The following is a 19,085-nucleotide window of genomic DNA, read 5'->3' as shown; positions in this document are numbered from 1 at the left end:
ATCAAAAAAACAAGTTCACATTTCCTTATCCTTGTAAAAGGTGCAAATCCACATTCCTTACAATAACCGAAAGTTATGTTGTTACAAAGTTGTGAAAGTCCAGGAGTAAGCTAATATAGCATAGGATTATTCTTGCATCGAGAAGATACCTTCAAGGACCTATCCCATTCCACTTGCCTAATTCGAGGGTATAGGCACTCCCAAGTCTTCTGTCAGCTTCTTGTAAGCAGCTTGCAACCTCTGTGTCACTTGCCCCACTTTACCATCGCCAATTACACGAGTATCAATCTTCAGAACCTGTAACAAGATAAAGCAATACTTGAGAATTTGTTATCACAAATGTACTTGAGAATTCTGTTCCTCTATTCATTAACAAAGCAGGATAATATCAGATATGCCTAATTCGGGCTTGGACTTAAGACGAATCTGACAAAATGGGAACGACATGTGCAGATCGCAGTATGATGCAAATAGGCTTCAGAGTTGCTCGTTACACTCTGAATGCAGAGTTTATATGATCCCAATAGACAAAGAATCTTTGATTTGACACCCTCAAATGCAAGCATGAGTGCATGATTTACACAATAAAAATAAGGCACTAACCGGGGTAAGCTCTCCCATAGTTCCTGTTGTCCATACCTGCATGACATGAATATTCTTAGTAAGAATTAAAACAGATAACAATTAAATGGAAGGCATCCATCAACAAGATAAGCATATTCATCTCCATAACTGGTCTAGTGACAAAAAAACTGAAACTATTGCTCAAAAAAGATATCTGATATTGTTTGTTGATCGTAGCACGAGATGAATGGACGTGCTTGTGTCTGTAGTCGATCACAATACAAGTGGTTTGAGAGTATTACAGAAAAGGTGAAGTCATAAATATCACTTTAAAATGACAGCTGATAATAATATGTACAATGCGAGTATTATCAGTTTACATAACTGGTGAAAAAAGAGAGAGGAACAACCATATGACAATGATAACGAGTTAGGATTACTATTTTTGCCATCGCCACACCTTCCATCTCCACATTGTATAGCATGCTCTTTTCATGGGGTGTGATAGAGTGCATAGCTTAAATCAATCAAATACATAAAAAAGATGACCTATAGATGTCCATTGAGTCAATTTACTTCAGAGCAAAATTAGCAATCTTGTTGAGGACAAGTAAATTGTCTCTAACTTTTCAGTTACAATGTGCATTAGTACCAATTAGTAGACAAGGCTTGTTACTTGTTAGTACAAAGAACAATTCCTTTTTTTTCTATCAATTTTCAAGAGTTGATCTTAACAGAATCCATAAGGTATTAATACCTCCTCTGCAGTCTGGAGCTCTGATAGAGAGATTCTTCGTTCCTCTAGAATCAACTTCTCCTTTACCACAAGATCGATAACCTGTAACATAAGAAATAACTGGTCATACTTCCACTCATAAACAAAATAAAAATAAAAATCACAGCTACATGAGAAGAATATTGGATCTTAAGCATCCATTATCATCAGCCAACAGAACTTGTATGACCATAATTGTACTTCTGGTGTGCTTTTTATAAATACCTAAGGAAGAAGTTTAAGTGTCGAATCGCATCCTGATTTCTCGTGGTTTACTGCACTTCCACTAAGAGGCTAGGGCTCTTTTCAAGATTTTCATAGTTTTAAAAGCTGGACATACTGTTGGAAAACAGATAAAGAGAAACTGCAGAAATGCATGAAACCAAGGGGGTTTCATTTTAATTTCTCTTACAACTTGGAATTATTTACTGGCTTTTGTCCAGCGAGATTCTCTCAAATCTCAATACGATATACAGTTCATGAGTTCAGAATATATAACAAAATACAATAACTGTTAATTTAGAGCAACTCACAGTAGCTCGGGTGATTCCAGGTAGGCAGTAATCAGCATGTGGAGTACAGACACGGCCTTTCTTCAATAAGAACTACAAAAAAGTAACATTCATGATGAGTCATTCTTCATCAAAACCTAGAACATGAAGATGCAGGCATTCAAGGTCCATCTATGGGATTGGAAGACATCAAGCTTCTGCATATAAATGCAATTTTCCTTTTTTTTTTTCTGAAAAATATTACACAAGCATAGGCTTACAATGTTCATAGAATTTGTTTCACACACAAAACCGCCCTTGTCAAGCATAATCGCATCAGCTGCATCTGCATTATTCCCTTCTACCTGCACCACCCCAAATGAAATTTGCACTTTTTTCAGCAAAACCTCGTGTTAATGGAAAGTAGCTGTTCTAGTACCAAATAACATACTCCCTCGTTCTCTTTTACATATCATTTAAGGGTTTTTTTTATCACAAATAAAAATGAACAAATTGATAAACCTTAAAAGTGTGTATAAATAAAAAAATGGAGGAATTAGTAAATTACAAACTACCTCATAACTTTCCAGTTGGCATGCCAACAGAATTAGTTATCTAACTAATTAAAATTCATCTATAACACCATAAATTTGGAAAATGATCAGGACATCAGGTCAGTACAGCTGCGAGTATCTGAGAAACTTTAAAGTGACAATGTATAGAGCATGAGGAATTGCATCATAGCACCAGAAATTTTAGAAGGAGGAATACCTTTGCTATAATCTTATTGAGGAGGTTATTGTGGCGAATCTTTGGATCCAAACTCTGGAAAGCACAAAAGAAGGTAAACCGAAGATTAGTTACATTAAAGAAAGCTTTTTAGAAATCTTTAAATTACAAAGCAGTGACTCATTGAACTATACAGTAAAACCATGTCTATCTTCCCAACAAAATAATTCTTTGTCCAATTTCACATGCAAATACTTGACAGGTCTTGGATTTAACATTCACAAATCAGTTCCAAATTCCTGGAGTCAACCTAAGTAATGGTTATCATACCCAGTGGCCAAAGAATAATCGACAGACCTGATGGAAAATATTTGGCCACTAGTTATACATTCCCAAGGAAGCTATAATTTCTATTTCAGCTATTTGGCCACTAGTTATAGACTGACATTCTGTCATCGGACTCATGACAGATGCCTTCCTAGCAATGGCAAAATAAACTATAGAAACTAGGAGGGAGAATACATAAATAGAGTTGAATTAAGGCCAACTTGACAACATAGACCTCACTCTCTCCCTAAAAGATATAGAGACTCCGTGGAATGAGTGTAACTGCACAATTACAATAAATCCTGGTCCACAGTTAGTTGAACACAGAACTAAATCTCATGGACATCTCTTTTTGGTTTTTTCGAGCCTTATACAGGCTTTAGTGTTAAAGGATCGCAAGGTACAGCGGTAAAAACATATGCTATAATCATTAAAAGTGAAGAAGTATAGAAATTATTTAATAGACATTTGCTTCTCCAATTACAGCAAAACCAAGAGTATTAAAAAAGATAAGAAAAAATATTACATCTGGAGAGATGCGCTGTGTGGCAGCAACCTTAAGTACGATACCATGTGTATTGTCATAGACAGGTGGTTCATATTCAGGAAGAACTGCAATTAAATTTAATAAAGGTGCATCAACAAAGAGCTAATAAATGATAATGATATAGTGACCCTGCTTTCCCAAGGATATACACAAAATCCAAGTTACAATAGTGATCTTGACAAAATGCAATCAGCATATGTCCATAATACAAATAGCATTGACGGAGTACTTGTGAAGCCACATGGCATTTATAGAAAAACTAAATGAGTTAGTCTTACCAATTAAGGTGCATCCATAGAGATTAAATTCCGGGCTCATGCCTGAAGTAACCTGCAGAAGAAAAGAAAGAAACGAGCAATGTAAAATAAGGCCATGCTCGAAAGTTAAAATAAAGCTAATTAGATTTATACATGGATGCTTTTATATATATCCGTATAATGGTGCTAACATTTTACATGGAATAAAAGAGGACAGGAAAAGATATACACCTTCTTTCCACGGGTAAGGGATAAACGGATGTGTGCATCATCAAACATTCCATTCCTAATTAGAGTTCTGAAGATGGCTTCCTTGACCTGCAGATTATCACAAAGGCTTACAAAGATGAAATAATCTTCTCCGAAAACATCCAAACAAGTAGTATTTATTATATTTATTAATTATTAAAGAGTCATCAATATTGAACAGAAATACACAAATTCAAATTCATCTTCAAAATTTTAACCTCTTCACGAGTTGGAACGTTCTTGAAATCTAGTGCCTTTGCTGAGTCGAACAACCTAATGAATAATTAAATCCAAACAAAAGAAAGTTTCAGAGATGGGCTATTTTCTTGCTGAAACATTGTTAAGAGAAATGCACTAGAAGGAGCATGAAGTGGTTAGCCAAAAACATTCAAGTAGAAAAGTACACCATTAGCTCCATGTCAAACATCAATTTATTAGTTACTGTAATGATTCAAAATTTTGTTGATGTTCTATAGGGATTCCCATGCACCATAACAATAACCACTATTTCGCCAAAAATTATTCAAATTTTTATGCACCTGTCAAGATGTTCCTCCAGCTTGAATATCTTTCTGTTGTAGATTCGAAGTCCCTCCCAAACTGAATCACCCCCTTCGACAACTGAGTCAAAAACAGAAACCTGATACAACATACAAGTTACAGGACAATTAAACAGTAAGTAACTCTGGGAACAATGGATCAAAAATTCTCCTACAAGTCATACCTTAGCACTTTCACGGGGTAAAATCTCGTCTCCAACCCATGCAAGCAGCTTCTCATTGTTTTGAAATGGAAGCTTTGGAGGAGGTAAGGGGCTCTTCAAAAGGGCTGTCGTTTTTCTCACATGGCGCCTTAGCATATTGTACAAAGGTAGACTTTGCTCCAATAAGTCATACAGATAAAACGGAAATGGCTGAAAAGAAATGAATGAGACAACATATAAATGCAAGTAGACAAGAAATCACATCATAGAGATCACAAAGCTGATAATAATATGATTATAAAACATGCAACAAAGTTACCAAAATGTCATGTTAATAATATTTCCTAGGAAGTCAGTAGTTGCCATTATGGAAGGCAAGACCATGTCTTATCCTTTTACTTCCCCTATCCCCACTTCCTGAAGTATCTAGACTAGGATCAATTAATGAGGGCACTTAAGAAATTTAATTTCCACCACTATTATGCAACACAAAGGAATTGGTCTATATCTATAAATCAATATCAATAAGGACTCAAAACCAGTGGCAGTGTCTATAACATTTTTTTTCTTTTGGTTAACGAAACAAAAAGCACGTACCTGTTTAATTGATTACATGACCTAAAAATAGAAAATCTAATACATGAACATATATAATTGAACTAGGAACTTGTAAACATTCTGTTCACAAAATGTAAAGCACTTGTATACCTCAGGATATTTCTTTGTTTTCTTGAAGCCTGTTGATTGATGTACACTTGCGTACCAACAGAAAGCCCAGGGACCATCTATAGATTTTGGGCCAGCTTCCCAACTGAATATTTGAGCAACTAACTTGTCATGTGCAAAGAATTTCAATATAAAAAAAAAAATCAATGCAGAATTTAGAGCATGACTATGCTGTGTCCATGTATGGACGCACTACTTATTGCTTTACAATATTTACATGTCAAATCCACTGTTATTAGAATTGTAGAATTCGATTCGATTCAGCTCTATTTAGAGCCGGATAGGGCGAATCTAAATTATAACAAAATCTTACTATTCCAAATACATTTCGATTCAACTCTATTTCAAGCCGGATCGTCATCACAGTTTATCAAAAACTTCAACAACACTAACCACTAAATTCACTCTCCTCTAGTCAATTGTTATTTATCAAGTTATCTAGTTCTATTCCATCATTATCAAGTTGATAGAAAGGCAAAAAAAAAAAAAAAAAAAAGTCAGAAACTCTCCGTCTCCACTAAGTTATTAAACAGAGTCCAATTTATAAATTAGTTTTATTTGGGATTGTATTTGCATTGGATTTGAATTTTAAGTAATGTGGTTGATAAGATTTCTTCTTTGACATTAAAATTGCATTTCTAGACTAATATTTGATAATATTTTGGGTTCAATAGAGTAAATATTTTATTTTATTTATCATATATTGCATTTTAACCAAATCGATTCATTCACGAGTCACAATTCACAAAATGAAAATTTCAATTCACGAGTCAATTTGACTACTATGGTCAAATTAAATATAGGTTCTAAAGGGCAGGAGAGAATAAAAATTACTTGAGATACTAATTATGGAAGAGTGATGATTTTCTTTTTTTTATTTAGATTTTCTAAATTATCTTTGACTATCATTTTTAAGGAGTTGGGCAAGGAAATCCACATTCCATCTATACTCTACCTCTAGACAACCAATAACTTTTTGTTACAAAAGAAAAAGAAAGACCATCATGAATCAAATTCCAAATGGTTATGATCCTACAGACCTGAGCATTTTTTCATCGAAAGGAATATCCAAGTCTTCACAGAGGCCACGTAAAGTACCCTGCACGTACCAAATTTTAGCATCTACAATTGCATATTTACACAACAAAAAAATGACAGTATAAAGAAATTATAGCAGATCTTTAACTGATGTGATGGAATTTATTTATTTATTAGTAAAGTAAATTTTGCTAGTTTTCAAACATCATTGTTGGGTTTGTACATTTCCTTCACACTGGTGGATTCCCAGTACAATTGACATAGATACATGATATCATAATAAGCATTAGATCACAATAACGGTAGTGACTAAATTTTGTTGCTATAAGTAAAATTGTTACATGACTATCCACTGTTGAAACAGATATCAGATTTTAGGGGAAGGGTTGGACATTAAGAAAAGACCATACAAGTTTAATTCTTGAATTAAATTTCAAAAATTCAAGAATTTCAAATCAAAATGCTGTACTTAATCAAAGAACTCAATCAAGATATTCATGTAAAAGTTTGGCCAATATAACTTCTATTATCAAAATGCTGTATTATGCTGTATTTGTTGATATACATTGGAAATACTATTCAATCATGTTCAATTAGGCATGCTGAAAGTCACATTGTGCAGGAAAGTAAGAACTTTCTTGCTACATAAAAATTAAGGTAATATATATATATGTGTGTGTAAAAGGATCGTGTGAGAATCAATATGAAGCAATGCTCAACCATAAAAATGAAAAAGTAAAATACATGTAATCATATGTATGTTTTAAGCAAAGAAATGCATCCAGTAAGTGGCATATCCTAAGAACCTTGGCATCTTGTTCAAGGTCTGCTGCATCAATGACAGCAGGTGGCTTTCCCAACTTACAGAGGTCACTATATATGGAGACCAATTCTGCAAAACCTAATGCAAGAGAGGATGGAGGCACAATCTTTTCAAAAGATGGCTGGAAACAGAGAAAAAGAAAAGGAAAATGGATGGAAGTAAAGATCAGTCCGCAACATCAGGAACAACTAAAGTAAGAGTACTAAAATAAGAGTGCTAACTTTATAAATTTTAAACTAGTTAAGTCTTACAAAAAGAATAAAGAGGAGACAGGGGGAAAAATAAGGCTCTTGATCTTTATGCTACAAAGACACAATGATGTCCGTGGCATTACTCAGGACAACCATTTCAAATATAGACAGTTGCATTTGGATGAATCAACAGAAATTATTTGCTTCCCTGACTTTCTGAAGTTTAGATAAATAAACAATTAACTTATAACATCTTACCAATATATCAAGAGGATTACGTATCAATATGAAGTGCTTTCCCTTCTTCATCAAATCACTGGGAAGACCAGGCAGACGCTGCTTTGACATGTTCTATTGGAAGAGGGCAGGAAAAATTATCAATAGGTCCAGTTGACATAAAAGGTTTCAAACTCGTGATGCTTCGTTTGTTGATTAAAGTAATAGTTATAACTTGCACTTTTTATTAACTATATATATATATATACTTGTGACTTTCAAATTTTTGGCTAAAACAACGCATGTTATTTCACCTATATTTCCAGTAAGAAAAAATAATTTTAATGAATGTTATATAGGGAAAGCGAGAATTCGACGCACCAAAATTGTGTATTGATAAGTTTCTTGACAAAAAATATAGTGCATGACTGAGCTAGTACATTGATACATTTCTCAAACTTTGTAAACAGTGATTGGAATAGCTCCTTTATTACCTTACAAAACCGATACTTCTTTTCTCCTGGTCCGTAAATGACCTCTCTCACAACCTTATTTCCATCAGTTTCCATTTCCTGAGAAAACACATTTCCAACGTATAGCCTTAATTGTTCGCATAAACTATGCTTGACTCGTATAGCCTTAATTGTTCGCATGAACTATGCATAAACTAGATAATAAAATGGAAAGGACAATCAATGTGATAAGCGAGATCTTAATATCAAGATCGTTCTGATTAATGAAATAAAGATCGTTCTAGTCCATTTAAATGAAAAATAATATCAAGATCGTTCTAGTCCATTTAAATGAAAAATAATATCAAGATCGTTCTGATTACTAAAATCAAGCCAAACAACTCCATTTAACAGAACAAATCCTACACGATATTTCAATGCATAATTTATCAGTACACAGAACAACTCCATTTACTGAAATCAATCTGTTTCACGTTCCACAGAGAGAAAATTCCAATGCATAGGCGAGATCCAACTCATACACATACAGAACCAAACTCATCCTCTCTTTCTGTTACTTCTTCCTCACAGTAGAGTAGAGGAATTAAATAACCTCTAGAATACGAGAACTACTTTCTACATACCAGCAGTTTGGACAGAACTTCTACGTGATTGTAGGGCCGCTTCTCTTCTGTTACCATGAGATAATTAGCATACAGAGGCTCGTCAAGAACTTCCGTGTCATTTCTCTGCAGACACAAAACGAAAACAATAAGTCAATGTGCTCAAAATCAAAGCAAGTTTATCAAGAACACAGCAACCATAATAGAAATCAAGAATAAATAAAACTTATCAGTTATCATAAATAAATCGTACTACAAATTTAAAGAAATCGATCGGAATAATGCGAGAGAAACCTGAGCAAAAGAGTACAACAGAGGAGTGCTGAGTGATCTCGGAGTGGACCAACAATGGATAACCTCTACTTCATTTTTGCTTCCTCCTTCCATGATTTGACGATTCTACGATTGGTATCTCGCTTTTCAGGTAGTGTTGAGTGTGTATCAATGGTGGTTTTAGAAATGATAGAAACTGAAGAAGAATACAGTGATCATCAGAGAGAGTGTGTGTATATATAGACAAGGAGATTGTGACGTCAGCAAAAATAACCGCTCTGGGCACACGCACTCGGGACAAAAAGCATGGTTTGCGCGATCAGTCCCGATAGCCACCCGTCATTTCTTTTCTTAGTGTAGTCAGCTAACAGTATAAGCATTTTTATTTTTACTTTTTTTTTTTTAATAATCCTTTTTAAACAATATTTACCGGAATCCGTATGGATGGGAAGCAGTTATATAGTTCCAAATTGGTTTTTGTTGTATGGTATACAGGCGCAAATGCGTATTTTTATTTGTTTTTTTTTTTACTCGCAAATAGAAATTCTTATTAATCAGAAGGTTTGCATCAACATTACGGAGGAAACAAAATAGCTAGTATTGGAACGGACTTGTCTAACTATCAAATGGGCAGCATCGTTTGCTAAACGAGAAAGGTAAGAAACTTTAAATTACAGGTATGACATTAATAATGTCCAGCAGTCAGTGATGATTGAATCAAATTCAGAGAGGTCCTCACACGATGAAAGTATTGCATCAACAACCGCTTTGACGTCAGTCTCAAATTCCACGTGACTGAAATTAAGATTAGCGAGCCAAAGCATCCAAGTATGTATCCCAAGTGCCTTGAGAACCTTTGATTCTTTGATCCCATTAACCATGCTGCTACTGTAGAATAAAAGGGAACCTGCGGCGTCTCTCACTACTGCCCCTAAGCCACTGCAGCCGTCTTCTGCGAATATAGCGATGTCGGAATTGCATTTGACGGTACGTATGTTTATTTATTAGTTGGCTTTATAAAGGAAAACTTGTTAATTGACTAATATACCTGTAACTAATTACCAAAATTAAACTAAAAACTTAATTTATGAATAATAACATTTATATCAATTAAGGTTGGATTTAGTGGTTAAAAGCCTCGGGTCAATTAAATTAGTGATCTTGAGTTTGGATTCGAGTTCGAGTACGGATCCTAGTATATGTAAAAAAATTTAAAAGTGTCTCATGAGTCTCGAACCGAATAATCGGAAAATTTTCCACTATAATTCATTTGGAAACTTCATGTTTGCTTTAAGCATATTCTAATAGCTTTAAATATGAATTTTTCTTATTGTGTAGGGGTGTTCATCGGTCGGTTCGGTTTGATAACCGAACTGAATCAAAATAACCAAAAACCGAATAGTTCCAAAAATAAAAACCGAACCTAACTGAATAACAATAAACAACCGAACCGAATAATTCGGTCGGATCGGTTATTCGGTTTTCAAACTATTTCTACATTTTTATTTGGATTTGTTTCGGGTTGAAATCCAATTCTGATCAGAAAACTAAGATTATTAGTTTCTCGAGAATTAGTTTTCACTATTTCTATTGGAGTGAAACAATCAAGTGTTACTCACTTTTTCATGAATTTAATATGATATGTTATTAGCTAAGCTAGATTCTAATTGACCATTAATTAAGAAAAATATAGGTTATTAAAGTATATCTCATTAATGGTAATGAAAAGAGAATAAGAAGAATTAGACATAGAAAGAGGAGAATTTCAAAATTTATAAATCCATTTATCTAAGTATCTAATTACTAATGAATAAAGTTCCTTTAAAGATATTAATGAATGAAGTTATTATTATCAACAAGTTGTTTTCAGTTTATTATTTATCAAAGAATCTTCGCTGGTTGTTTGTGTTTTCCAAAATTATTCGGAGGTCTAAATTTCCGTGATTTTACCGCTTTTAATCTTGCAATGTTAGACAAACAAGGTTGGCGTTTTATGACTGATGCCAATTCTCTTGCTAGTAGAGTTTTCAAAGCTAAATATTACCCTCGGGAGGATTTTATTTCTGCTCGTCTTGGGCACTCGCCTAGTTTCATTTGGCGGAGTATTTGGCATTCCCAATTATTGCTTAAAGATGGTTATCGGTGGAAAATCGGTGATGGTACATCTGTTGGTCCCTTGTAAGGTTGCAAAGATAGTTCCAAGGGGGGGTTAGGAACTATTTTACCCTTTTTAAATAATTAGGGCAAACTTCTTTTTCTTAAGAAGAAAGTATATGACAGCGGCACTGAGCAATCAGCAAGACACTGGCTTAGTCAACTGGTGACTAGGTCAGTTTCGTTGCTTAAGTCAGGAAATAGCACTTAGAGTCTATTCCTGAACTAAGTCGTTTGCAGCGCACAACTCAGCTTGACCTCTTTTACTTGGTCAGTTTTAGTTTGTTTTAAGCAAGCAATGTATTAAGGAGTTAAGGGTTAGAAATACTTCACTCAGCGGAGTTATCCAGGTTCGGCTTCTTCTAAGCCTACGTCCTGTCCCCGGAACACGTTCCGAGATTTCCAATTCACTACTGAGCTCTTTAAAGGTGGAGACTCAAAAACCCTTTACAAATCAGAAGCTGAGTATAACAAGAGTACCTTCCTCTATACCTCTACTCACTTCTACTCTAATTCACTAAGTACTAAAACCGAGTACTCAGCTTCTCCTTTCTAATTCTAGAAATGATTAAGATTTGTCCTAAACAACAATTGCTAGAACACCTTAGATGATTGAGGATCAATCACTCTAGACTTTTACACAGATGTGAAAATTGTCGTGTAAGATTTGCTTTGCTTTTGGATGCAGAACTTTTGTATACGTTTGGTCAGCGTAACGGCTTTTGCTCAAAGTTCTGTCTTGAATAAGGATTCTGAATGCTCTATTTATAGAGAGCTGTGAGAGCTTCTGGTTATTTCGAATTTCGAAATAACCGTTGGAGGGAAACGGCTTCATGTCGTTTTCACTCAGTCTGTTCAGCAGTTTTCTTAGCCAATCAGATTCTAGCATCTTCTGTTCTTCGGCCAGTGTGGCAGTATGTTCCTCCAAATCTGGTAATGTCAAACAGACAGCTTCCTGCGTCTTCTGTTCTTTACCAAAAGAGGAAATACTTGGTCTGGAAGTTGCTTTGTGGTCAGCGGCTGTCTTGTACGTTTTGTCGAGACAGCTCAGCAGCTTCTTACCGAAGTTATCTACGTGGATCTTCTGGATCCTTCATTGCTGAGCTGCGTTTCAATACTCAACGGCAGCGTTTTGTAATACGCGGGCTGAGTGATCTTGGCCTTGTTTGACTTGGGCTTTGACTTTCATATAGGGCTTGGGCCTTATGATCTTTATGTCTTGTAATTATAAACTCAACATTGAACACACACATTAGTAACAATAAATCAAAGCATTTAAACTTAGTTTGTTATAGAATATTTAATTGTACTTAAATAATTTTGTCAAATCAAAATCCTGTGGAAAGGTGTTTCAACAACATCTATTAATGTGTGGACGGAACCGTGGCTACGGGAGATTGGAAACCATCGGGTAAAAACTCTAAGTCCTAAGAGACGGCCTTGAGTCCGGTTAGCTAGTTCCGATGGTGGATTCTTCCCTTTTCACTTGCTAATTAGCTTGTACTAGGCTTGGTCGTATTTCATATTTACATTCTCCATATTTATCAATTTATGATTCACAATCTCTTTTTCTCTATATGTGTTGATATTTGCTACTTGTTTTGATACTCGTAATTGATTATTGTGTAGGAGAACACGATTTTCGACGCCATTCGGGCTATCTTTAGGGATTCATATAGGTGTTGCCTTACCAGAAGTGACGCTCCGGAAACAGTAGGAATTGACAAGCCACGGAACTTACGAGCCCTAATTTCTGATCCCGAGCATTAGACACGCCTTGACTAGGAACCATGTAGTCTAAGTACTTCACGGGTCGGTCACACTACACGTAGTCGTCATTGCAAGAGTAAATCGTTAACCGTATATATATTGGGAATCATTGTTTGTCATATTTATAACTTATCGCCATCCGCATCATTTCGTAGAGTTTTTGTTATATAAATTTGTCTCAACCATAGTTAGGAGTAGTTTGTAGTTGTTCCCCGAATCAACTCAAAGTATTCACCGCCTAGATAACGTATAAAACCGAGTCGTCTAATACTTGTAGTTATAAATCCCGTGGATTCGATACCCGGTCTTAACCGGATTATTACTTGATACGACGGGGTACACTTGCCCCTAAGTAGTGGCGTCTAGTAGAGATAGAGCATTTAGAAATATCACATCCATAGTCGTAACGCACTTAGCATAATATACATTTCGTCGTCGTTAAAGAAAGCTCTACTAGCCGTTTACGCCATCAAGTTTTTGGCGCCGTTGCCGGGGATTTATAATTTCTTGCAATATTAGACAAAAACGTTTTGTTGTTAGTCTAGGCATTATTTTTGTATAAATTGTTTATATATACTTGTTACTAACAAAATTCTTTCTTGTTTATAATCTATTTCATTTATTTATTTTATGCACACCCGATCCCGGAGTGATTCTCTTGTTCCTATTGATCTTAGAATTTGAACGTACTCTTTGTAGGATTCGGAGAGAGAAAATGGCAAACCTCAACAATGAAGCTAACCAGCCCGAGGTCAACCAAAGGCCACCGTTGCAACCCGTGAATAACAACCGCAATGGTGGAGATATGCGCTCGATGATGGAGATTCTCACCCCGCATCGTCCTCAAAACCGCAACGGAATCGTTGCCCCCACCATCCTGGCCAACACATACGAAATCAAGACTAGCATGATCCAACTCATCCAACAGCTCGGCTAGTTCGGAGGAGAACCTCATGAAAACCCTAACGAGCATTTAGATAAATTTCTTATGTGTGCCGAAACTTCTCGGTAAAACGGTTTACCGGTTGAGGCCGTCCGACTAAAGTTGTTTCCTTTCTCTTTGACAGGACAAGCGTTGGAGTGGTTGCACTCGTTGGAGGCAGGTTCGATTACATCGTGGGTGGAACTTGAGAAGGAGTTCCTTTCTTACTACTTCCCGCCTTCCAAAACGGTCAAGTTGAGGAACGACATCACTACCTTCCGGCAGCTCGAACACCAAGCCCTTCATGCGGCTTGGGCTAGATTCCGGAAGTTGCTTCGAAGCTGCCCGCACCACGATATCCCCAAGCACGATTTGGTAAGTACTTTTTATCACGGATTAACACATACTAATCGTGCCACCGTGGATTCCGCAGCAGGTGGGGACCTATTTAGGAAGTCGGCCAGTGAAGCATATGAGCTCATTCATGAGCTCGCAAGGAAAAGCGTACAGTGGTAAGAAGATCGGCTTGCCGAACCTTCGCGACATCAAACGTTCGCCGTGGAGAAAGAGGCTTCGAAAAGTTCCATGGCGGAAATGAATAAAAAACTTGACGCTTTGATAGCCCAGTTGAGCCTTAACAAAGTTGCACAGGTCCTGATGTGCAATCATTGTGGTGGAGACCATGACGGACTTAATTGACAAGCCGGTAGTCCTTTCTCCGACGATACCGAAAATGTAAGTTACATAGGAGGCAATCCAAGGTATAATCCTAACCCGAACTCCTATTCACACCACCATAATAATAATAACGGCGGATGGAGGCCTCGATACCAACACCCGAACTTGTCGTATGGCAATAATAATAATGTGTTGAGGCCCCCATCCGACTTCGATCAAGAATATCGGGAAAACGGGCTAGGGCAATCACAAGCCATGCCCGGTAATCGGAACGCTCCACCTCCCGATAATGTGCATGGCCAGTCCGTAACATCCTTATTAAAGGATATCTTAACCCGTCTTGCCGATAGTGAGGTGTTTTGCAGGGACCTTAGCCGCCAGGTAGCTCACTTGAATCGTCAGCAACAGGAGAGGCCACTAGGAACCCTCCCGGCAAACACCGAACAAAACCCGCGGGACAAAAATAGAGAGTCCGGACAGGCGATAACGCTCCTAAATAATAGAAGTTCGGACCCATCGAGTTCCAACTCGGACAGCCTGTAAGCCGCCGCATGAGAAAGTCGAGCTACTTCGACTCTAAACGTAGCATCGGTTTGAACTTCTCAAACCCCTTGTTTATATGTATCATAACCGTTTTTCAACTTATTTTTATTTATTTTTATTTGTTCTCTCTTTTATGTTATTTCTAGTTTTCTCCCTTCAGTTATTTTTGTTTTTAATTCTATTTCTATTTTTATTTTTACTTTTATTTTTCATAAATCAAAAGAAAAACAAATCCCACTTTTAATCCAAAGAAAATAAGCCACGTTGGGCGTATATTTCTTTACGCCCCGCGCATCTGCGTCTCTGACCCTTTTGCTCGCAGTAGAAGGCATGTTACGCGAGGCGTTTACCCTTCCACGCCCCGCGTAACGTTCGGCAATTAGTTGCCCCAAAATAAACGCCACGTGTTGGGACACGCGGGGCGCCTTATAGGGCACGCCCCGCGTATCCTCAGGGAGCTGCGAATTGCAACTCCCCATGACAGTTTTTCCATCTTCCACCTCTCTCATCACTCTTCCTTTTTCCCCATATATCTTTCCCACTTCCACACTCCACCTCCTCTCACCTCCAATCACATCACCTCCTTTCAAATTCAAATCCTTTCACCTTCCCTCCACATTAATTTTATTTAAACCACCTCCTTAATTAAACTTAAAAAAAAATCATAAAATCATTAAATACTCATTAATAAAACCATAAACCACCAAATTAAAAATCAGAAAAATCAAAAACCGAAAACAATTGTTTCAATTTCTGTCTTCTACGCGGGGCGTACCCCTATGTATGCCCGGCGTCCTCACTTTTCTCCCACCAAATTTGGCCAGGAGACGATATACGCGAGCGTACTACTAGGCATGCCCCGCGTATGAGCTCCTTTCTCGCGTAAAATAAGCTCAGGAGGTGGGATACGCGTGGCGTGGCCCCTTCACGCCTCGCGTACCCCCCTGGGAATACGAGTTTTACTTGGATTCCCCACTCCTCCCCTATAAATACTTCCCCTTTTCCTTCTTCTTCCTCACAACTCATTCTCACTTCCCACACCCTTCCTATACACTCTCTCAATCCCTCACTCACACTATGGTAAGGCGAAAACAGGTTGCCGACATGCGCCCCCCACGGTCCACTCGGGCCCGTACCTCTCGTACCCAACTACGCCAATCACCACCACCTCCCGAACGGGAGGAAACACTACCACTCACCCGACAATACCGGGCTCCTTTCCATCTTCTCACCGAAGAGGAAGCCCAATCCTACCAAACACTCTCCGTCGCCCACGTGATGGAGCTTCCATACATTGAACGTAGCATTCTCGATCGCTACAACATTGGAGGTGCCTTCGAGGACCGCCTCCGTGCTCTAAATTGGCTCGATCACTATCGGGCACGCCACCACGTCTACTCTTCGTTGGTCGTGGAATTCTACACCTCCTTAGAATCCAACAATGTTCCGGGAGCCGCCCTCTTCAACTTCCGCCTTCACAACCAACCTTTCACCATTGACACCCAATGGCTCCGCAATCATTTCACCAAACAAGCGGAGGCGGGCATTGCACATTGGCCCGAGGGTGTCTCCCCTAGACCTCCATCACCGGGTCCGATGATTACGATATCTCCAACCTCCGCCCGGCATGCATCCGTGATCCAATCCTCCAACTTCTCCACCGCTTCATCTCCTTCTACTTCTTGGGGAAGTCCGAGTCCACCAAGGTCAATAAGCACGAGCTTTTGGCCCTTTATTGTTGTGCAAACGGCCTCACCTACGACCTCTCCTACCTCGTGGCTGTCCAACTCCACCACATGCCCACCCGAAAACATGGGAGAATCGGGTTGGGCCATCTCATCACCATCTTCGCCACCTCCGCTCTTGGCAAGGCTGCCCTTGATCGCCTTCCAAGTCTTGAGCCTCGGCCCTTGGAGAAAAATGCCTTCAAATCTCTCAAGCGCCCTACCTCCGACCCGGGTGAAACTTCGGGGGCGGCCCACTCAAACGAGGAGGAGGGCTCGGACTCGGACATGGGCCTAAATTTCAGTCCACCACCCTTCCACGACTTCAACTCCCTCTATGCCCGGTTGGATATTTTGGAGGACAACCAACGCCGAGATCGGGCCCACTTCGACTCCCGCTTCGATGCCATCGATGCTCGCCTCGACGCCTCCGAGGTTCAAAGGCGTGAGGATCGGGCCCATCTCGATGCTCGCTTCGATGCCCTCACCAACTCCTTCGCCTCCTACTTCAACATCCACGGAAATCCTCCTCCGCCTCAACCATAGTTTCCATTTTTTTTATGTTTTCCTTTGTTTTGTATTTTCTTTTTTTTTCGTGTTTATTTTAATTCGTTTCATTTTAGGTGTGTCCTTTGTTATCTTTTTCTGTTTTTATTGTACTTTCTTTTCTATTTTAATATATTTATGATTGCCGTTTACGTTTCGTTGTTTATTTTTCTCAATTTCTGCGCCATTAATAACCTTCACGTAGGGCGTACTCCCTTTTACGCCCCGCGTGATCGCCATTTTTCTTGTATAATTGGCCCAGAAACTCAAACACGCAGGGCGCCCTTCTTAGTGCGCCCCGCTTATTTGAGTCTCTGGTCAAAATGCACTTAAAACATACCTCTTACGCGGGGCGCCCCCCTGGGCACGCCTCGCGTAGGACCTGACCTTCAAAGGGTCCTATTTTTAATTTAATTTAAATTTCATCTTTATTTTTGTTTTTGTTTTTCTTTTCTTTTGCGACATCCTTGGAATAGACGTCATTTTAATAACGCGGAGGGCCGTGCAACCCCGCACTTACCGTTTGTTTTGCACTAACGAAAAAAAATAAAAATTAAATAAACAACAAAATAATTAAACTAATTTATTGATTCTTTAATTTTTTCGACACACTACCTCCCTTGGAAATTAATTAAAGTTCCGTTATTTGTCCTTAGATGTAAAGGCATTAATACAAAGGATCGGTTTTAGTAAGAAATTTTAGTCTTAAATCTGAAGCTCTAAAATTTATGCAAAGCCTAGGTTCGTACTAAACAAAAGTATTGAGTCCTAACCCAAAGGTTATCTCTATAATAAAATTTAAAAAGGCAATAAAAACGGGATAGTTGAAAATTTGACGAGAACTTGAATGTACACAATTTAACCCGAAATTTTGTGAGATATTTTTGAGCCTAAAAGAGTTCGTACGAGAACTCTATTTCTTTCACAATTTTTCGAGAGCTTTGACTTCACTCGACTCATAGAGTTTGCACCTAATATCGGGTTAAGTACGCTTATTTTGGTTAAAATGGCAATAGAAGATAAAACGGACCCACTTAGTCTAATTCTTTGCTTAGATTATTTCTCTCGTTTTCATTAACCTCTAGGAAACCCCTTCGAGCCTATTAACCAACTTTTTTGTTAAATACCCTTTTTAACAATTAACCCTTTTCCCTCTTGTTTAAACACCAACAAAATCAAATCGCACCTGAATTAAGCCAAAGCCTTAATAAGTAAGCACCATAAGCTTTCGAAATCGTTTTTGTGCCGCTCTCAAAACAAAAAAAAAAAAAAAGAAAAAAAAACACAATAAAGAGCAAAAGGCATTCTCAAGCTCCACCCGAGCAATTTCGAGTTATATTTTACAAACTTGCCAAGGCCCAAATAAAAACACGGTGCGATCATCAAAATGATGTTTAAACTCGAGTTCTTAAAAATTAACCACTAAAAAGCCACCCACATTACAACCCCCCTCCGGGTTCATTTTTAATATTGTCTAAACCGTAACATAGGAGGAAAAACCCGGATGAAAATGCAAACTCAAAGTGATCTCGAGTAAGTGCAAAGAAGAATGCAAAAACACCAACCCACCAAAATTTGAGCGTAAGAGTGAAATCCCTTGGTGAGGTACTATCGGGTTCTCAAAAGATAATCGACCCCCATTAATATTGCCTATTAAATTTGATCATGGAGGTTTCAAACAAGTTTTGGTCACTCATTTGTTTGCGTAGGTACTTGCCGAAGACTTTGCGTAAAACTTTAGCTTCGGAATCACGCACTTGGTAA

General features: G+C 37.9%; 1 protein-coding gene across 1 annotated transcript; it reads right to left on the bottom strand.

Annotated features, from left to right (window-relative positions):
- Window positions 1-9,295, bottom strand: LOC136206301 (branched-chain-amino-acid aminotransferase-like protein 1). Its single transcript, XM_065997303.1, has 19 exons — window positions 9,006-9,295; window positions 8,733-8,837; window positions 8,131-8,208; window positions 7,679-7,771; window positions 7,213-7,350; window positions 6,409-6,467; window positions 5,351-5,453; window positions 4,664-4,852; window positions 4,479-4,579; window positions 4,158-4,212; window positions 3,922-4,008; window positions 3,712-3,763; window positions 3,413-3,498; window positions 2,602-2,655; window positions 2,112-2,195; window positions 1,873-1,944; window positions 1,322-1,402; window positions 604-639; window positions 1-297 (listed from the first exon to the last, which is right to left on the bottom strand). The coding sequence occupies exons 1-19, from the start codon at window positions 9,096-9,098 to the stop codon at window positions 178-180; spliced, it is 1,686 nt and encodes a 561-aa protein (XP_065853375.1). The 5' UTR covers window positions 9,099-9,295; the 3' UTR covers window positions 1-177.
- Window positions 9,296-19,085: the final 9,790 nt, after the last annotated feature.

The sequence above is a fragment of the Euphorbia lathyris genome, chromosome 9, assembly GCF_963576675.1.
Source record: "Euphorbia lathyris chromosome 9, ddEupLath1.1, whole genome shotgun sequence".
Classification (NCBI taxonomy): Eukaryota; Viridiplantae; Streptophyta; class Magnoliopsida; order Malpighiales; family Euphorbiaceae; genus Euphorbia; species Euphorbia lathyris.
This window is presented reverse-complemented; position numbering and strand designations above follow the sequence as displayed.